This window comes from Nicrophorus vespilloides, unplaced genomic scaffold, assembly GCF_001412225.1.
Source record: "Nicrophorus vespilloides isolate i.1.1-1 unplaced genomic scaffold, Nicve_v1.0, whole genome shotgun sequence".
In the NCBI taxonomy this organism is placed as follows: Eukaryota; Metazoa; Arthropoda; class Insecta; order Coleoptera; family Silphidae; genus Nicrophorus; species Nicrophorus vespilloides.
Genome location: NW_017096538.1, coordinates 1 through 5890, shown reverse-complemented (window position 1 = coordinate 5890; position 5890 = coordinate 1). Strand labels below are relative to the sequence as shown.

The 5890-nt window shown below is 37.2% G+C and overlaps 1 protein-coding gene across 1 annotated transcript; it reads left to right on the top strand.

Moving 5' to 3' along the window:
• Positions 1-325: 325 nt before the first annotated feature.
• Positions 326-5886, top strand: LOC108557352 (27 kDa hemolymph protein-like; the record flags this gene model as incomplete). Its single annotated transcript, XM_017913830.1, has 5 exons — positions 326-586; positions 3496-3665; positions 4430-4706; positions 5426-5573; positions 5646-5886. Coding segments are annotated over exons 1-5 (879 nt in total), but the record flags the coding sequence as incomplete, so codon positions are not given.
• Between the last annotated feature and the right edge of the window lie 4 nt (positions 5887-5890).

Below are 5890 nucleotides of genomic sequence, written 5' to 3'. Positions count from 1 at the left end.
AAACTAGATTCGATTAACTACTAACTACTAAATAACATCTAGATTAGAATTACATAAATGTCCTAGTTATTGACTTTTATAATTTTTTTTTGCTAAATTGTGTCTAAATTAGCGAACGTACGTCAATTACGATGAGACAAAGAACATATTTTCACTCTTTACATTTGGGTAAACATATTCCTTTCGACATAAATATAATGCAAATTAATAATAATTATTTGCTGCAATTTTAATTAGTTTATCGAATTCGAATTTAGCGCTTCTCCTCTCCCTCCTCGCGGTGGTGGGAGTTCCATCTTCTTTTTTTTTTGGGGCAGCTGACAACCATTGACAGTTTGTAGTTTGACAGCAGCAGAAGCGAGGCGCACATCGAGCGGTGTAGACGGTTTTTCGAGCAGAGACAGACAAACGTATACGTGTGGGTCACAGTTCGATTCGCATTTTCCTCTTTTATTTCGATAAGTTTTTTATTTTCCGCGCGCGGAAAGTGACAGTCATTACAATCACGTGAGACGTCCAAGCCAAAAAAAAAAAAACAAGAAAATGAAGACCTACAACGCCGTCGTCATAGCAGCCCTTTTCATCGGTAAGAGATCATTTGTTTCGATTGATCGCCCTTTGTTTCGTCCCGTCCCGTCCAGTGACTCATTCGCTTTGTATGTTTCTTGCATTTCCTCGCGACCGATCTGCGTTGTTGTTTTTGTACTTTAACCTATGCATCGTCATAGCACTCTATATTCAGATAAATTTCACTTTTTCTAATAGATTTTATGTGTGTGTATGTGTGTGTGTTTTTTTGTTTGTTCACATTCTATGATCTTTTTTACGCGCTCTTAATTAAATTAACCCGTATAATTTATCCAAGACGGCGCAACGCAACCAATGACAACGATAGTTGCTCACGTCATTACGTAAATAATTACGATTTCCAAGGAAACGACCTGTCTCGCAATTATTTGTTTTCGCCGGTATTTTCAGCGAGAAACATTTGAAACGAAACGTCATCATTCGTGAAGAATCAAATTGGACAAACTTCATAATTGACAGTTCACATGACGTCTCCTCGACCGATGAGACAGTTCGAGCATATTTTCACCTGCAATTAATCTTCGAAACTGGATCACCTGGCGACATTGAACTGTAGACCATAGGTTAAAGTCAAATCTCGTAATCCTACTGCCCTACTGTCAACGTATTTTCTTTCTGATAAGTCTCATTTTACCGCCACGATTGTTACGTAACCTTGGAGATCAATTGGACAGTATTGGAGTGCAACTGTCCAGGTCACAAATTCGATGCTTCTTCGATCGTTTTTTTTTTCTTTCTGTTTTTTTTTGAGTCATCGAAACGTTAAATTGTTTTCAAAGCATTTCTGATTCAGTTCAATTACTCATCATTTCCAACTAGATAACATATAAATAAATAAATATGACTATTTGTTCTTCAATTTACGTTTCGTTTATTGATATATTTTGCTATATTTTTTTCGGTTTCTTTCCTTGAATTCCGCATAATTACACAAAACCAGTTTTGAATTTAATTGCAAATGTATGTGTGTTTTTCCTCTCGTTCGGTAAACAACGCGTTCCAAGTATCATTACTTCGCTTTGGAGATCCCAATCTAGCTTTTTCGTGAAAAGAAAATAGAAAACGGAGACAGCTCAAGGTCGAGTATCTTCAAATCCGGTTTTTCTTTCCTTCCCCGCAAACAAAATAGAAACTTTTGTACCGAAAATGGGAATTACACGTGACTTCATATTAGATGACATACAGTCAATTGACAGTTCTCATGACAACCGATTTAAAACATTGGCGTAACCATAGTTTTCCGGTGGCAATCGCAAGCCAGACAACCGAAATCCCGACTATATCAAAATCCCGACTACTATAATCCCTACAATCAAAATCCCAGCTATATCGAAATCCCGACTATATCAAAATCCCGACAATCAAAATCCCAGCTATATCGAAATCCCGACTACCATAATCCCGACTATATCGAAATCCCGACTATAACAAAATTCCGACTACCATAATCCCGATTATATCGAAATCCCGACAGTGTCTTTTATTATTATAAATTTCTACAATAACATTTTTACGGTAGTCGGGATTTCAAGCGTCTGGACTTTAATACAGTCGGGATTTCAATTGTCGGTTGTCGGGCTTGCGACCATAGACCCATAGTTTTCATGTAAGAAAAGAGATATGACGGAAACAAATGAGTCAACAGCGATAACTGCGATTAACTGTACAAACACTGAACTAAATTTATAGAGACCTAGCAGATGTACGCTACGTATTTATAGAAAATCATAAATTTCGATATTTTTAACGCTGCATGCAAATCTTTTAAAACAAATTTATCAGATTTTTATATTCGCAGCGCGAGCCAAAATCGAAGCACGATAGAAAAAAAACAAATGAAAATGAACCAAAAAAAAAGAACGTAAAGGTCTTTCCTCGATCTCGAAGGCCGTTATGATGGAAACAATATGTTTATGGAATATTAAAAATGGACTGTCACATTTGACAGATAGCTGTCAGGATTTTGACATAGTCGGGATTTCGCTATATCTGGGATTTTGATATAGTCGGGATTTCGGTTGTTTCGAGGTTTTTCCTCGATCTCGAAGGTCGTACTAATGGAAACAATATGTTTATACAATATTCATAAACAACTGTCACATTTGACAGATAGCTGTCAGGATTTTGACATAGTCGGGATTTAGGTTGTTTCGAGGTTTTTCCTCGATCTCGAAGGTCGTTAATGGAAACAATATGTTTATACGGAATATTAAAACATACTGTCACATTTGACAGATAGCTGTCAGGATTTTGACATAGTCGGGATTTGTATAGTCGGGATTTTGACGTATTGTCGGGATTTCGATGACGATTTCGGTTTTCGAGGTTTTTCCTCGGTCTCAAGGTCGTACAATGGAAACAATATGTTTATGGACAATATTCATAAACAACTGTCACATTTGACAGATAGCTGTCAGGATTTTGACATAGTCGGGATTTCGGTTGTTTCGAGGTTTTTCTGTAATTGTTTTTTTTTTTGTTTTAAACGAGATCTGAGAATGCTTTGTATAATTGAATTGTAGCTAAAATCGTATGAATATTGGTAAAAGTGCACTTCTACGATTGAAAGTGATTTATCTCGAAGATAACAAAGTCCGTTCGTGCGCTAATTGCTCGTTGATTTCGATACAGCAGAAACAAATTTATCATCATATTTACAGCAGGGAAAATAACATATAAAGAACTTCCTGCATCATTTACGAAACAAATGAAAACCGTTGCGTAATCTCGTTGTATAAGGAAAGAAAAAAAAAAACACAAACAACAAATGCGCAAATATTGTCCGCAAGGTTATCGCGATATCTGTGGAAAAATTCAATGGATTACGTAATGGAGTTTATCAACTTTGATGTATTCGATCTACGAGCGTCTTGGATTAATGCTTTTGTTTTTTGTTTTGTTTTTCAGGTGCCGTTCTCTGTCAACTGGAGGATCTGGATTTGGACAATGTCAAGAATCAGATTCCCGGATTGGAGAACTTCAACCAGAGTGCCTTGCCGCAGAAGGAGGAAGTCGAGAAAGCTTTGAGGGAGAAGTGCAAGAAGAACGGAGACGAAAACTCCTTCGACGATATCGTGGTAAGTTGCAACTTTGGATGCATACACTTCAAGCATTTTGCACTTCAACGCCATCTGCAATTCGAATGTTAATGTGCTGCGCTTATAGGATTAGTCTGAATGTTGTAATATCTAGTCTGAATTGATAATCAATCGGATTGATACGAAACTGATAAGTCGTAATCAACAATTTGCGTTAAATTATATCGTTTTAGAGATTTTTTTCTCTCTTAATGCATACGTTGTTAAAAGCAAGGCTTTCCTTGATCGATAATTTCGTCCTTGGACCAATTGGATCAAGCGACGATCGTAATTTAGAAGCAGATGTTTTATACGTACGCGTATTTCAATTGATTTTCATACTTTGTTATTCACTGAAAACTGAAAGATTTTTAGTTTTGGAATAGTTCCAATAATAATATTATACAGAGTGATTCTTCAAAGAAAATCTCGATGAAGCGCTTTCAGTTGCATACATTGAAACATCCACCAATAGAAATCGCGTTGCTAAGGACAACCGATTGTCTTTTCTTAAATTGTTGATTTAAAGCGACGCTCGACCACAAAATGTCTTTCTGATATCGTTCACTGTTTGTTGTTGTTGTTGTTGTTGTGTGATTATGAATAACTTTGGGTAAGAATATTATAAATTTACGCATTTTCTTACTTAGTTATATTTAAATAATTACTTTATCAATTAAGTAATAATGATTGTCGTAATTAACAGATGATCAATGAAGCACAAGTTGCCTATTACTAATTATTACGTTTGTTTTGTTTTATAGAATTCAAAGGATGCGGTGCAGGAGTGCGTGCAGAAATACGTAAACCAAACTGTGATCATGGAGGAGCTGGAGGTGGCCAAGAAGGACGGATCCATGGACGAGGTGTTCGGAAAGTACTGCAAGAAGAGGCCCGAGATTATGGCGTGCGTGACGGACGTGCTGAAGAAGGTGGAGAAGTGTCTGGAGCCGGAGGAGAAGACCAGTCTGAAGGTCCTCATCAACGTCGTCGACAAAGTGGGAAACTTCTCGTGCTTCAAGGATGGTGATCGTTTGGCATGTAAGTATAAATTCATTAACGTTATTCATTAACTACTTCATCGTTATTGAATAACCTGATACAGCTCTATAAACGTAGCAATTACTTGATATCATCGAACGTCGCAGCGAGGACGTAATATAATATTTATGTAAACACTTCCTACAGCAAATATTTGCTATTCATTCATTAACTTCGAATGAAATCGATATTTGTTTACCTTTATTTTATATACTATACTATCAATACGCGTTTCGTCCTGAATTTTCCTCTTCTGAAAATTGCAGGAGTATTCAGCGCGGAATTGGGTTAATGACCCTCCATTTTCGTTATTTACAAGTCGCATCGTAAATCGACCGAGAAATCACAATGGAAAGTGTGAAAATGCTATTATATTATATTACAGGTGTTTGGGGCGTTTACGACGTGCTTTCAGCAATGTCCTAATTACACGCGTTCCGATGAAATACCTGAAAAATCGTTAATTTCATGACAAAATTAAAACATAGCTATGAAAGTTGAAAGTACGTTTTCTATTAAATAGGCCAATCCTTAAATTTTCCTATTAATCAGTTTAAGTGTGCGTGTGTAATTATATTATCTCTGACTAATCTTGATAAATTGATTACGAAGTTCAAGTAATTTGGAAATATCAAAATTTAATTTGTTAACGTTATGTAACAGTATAATTTACTGAAATATTTACTTGTGCATATATTAATGTTTTTATTTTTCCGCAGTGTTCGTAGCTGAAAGCGGTCTGGAATGTCTGGAACAATCCAAAGACGGAATTCAGTTCTGCGCCAACCAAACTTTCCAGTCGAGAGTCCCGAAGGATCTGTCCATAACCAACTTACCTATCTTCACCATCGGCGAACAGGAATGCAGGTGAGATCGCAATCGATCACAAAAGAAAAAAAATCTAAAACTAAATTCGTTTTCTTCTTTTTCCGATCACAGCGACATGGAAAAGTTCCAGGTGTGCGCGGTCAAGGAGTTCGAGAAGTGCGAGAGTAACACCCCAGCGAACGTGATCGAGGCCCTCTTCAAGTTCATAAGGCGCGAGACGCCCTGCAAGAACTTCGACTCGGCGAAGCCGGCAGCCACCCGTAAGTTTGAAGCCGACCCTAATTCAAGTACCATTTGCGTTGCGAGCTTGCTCTTGGTGGCGATGACCTCGCTCCTTGCCAAAATCATCAACTGAA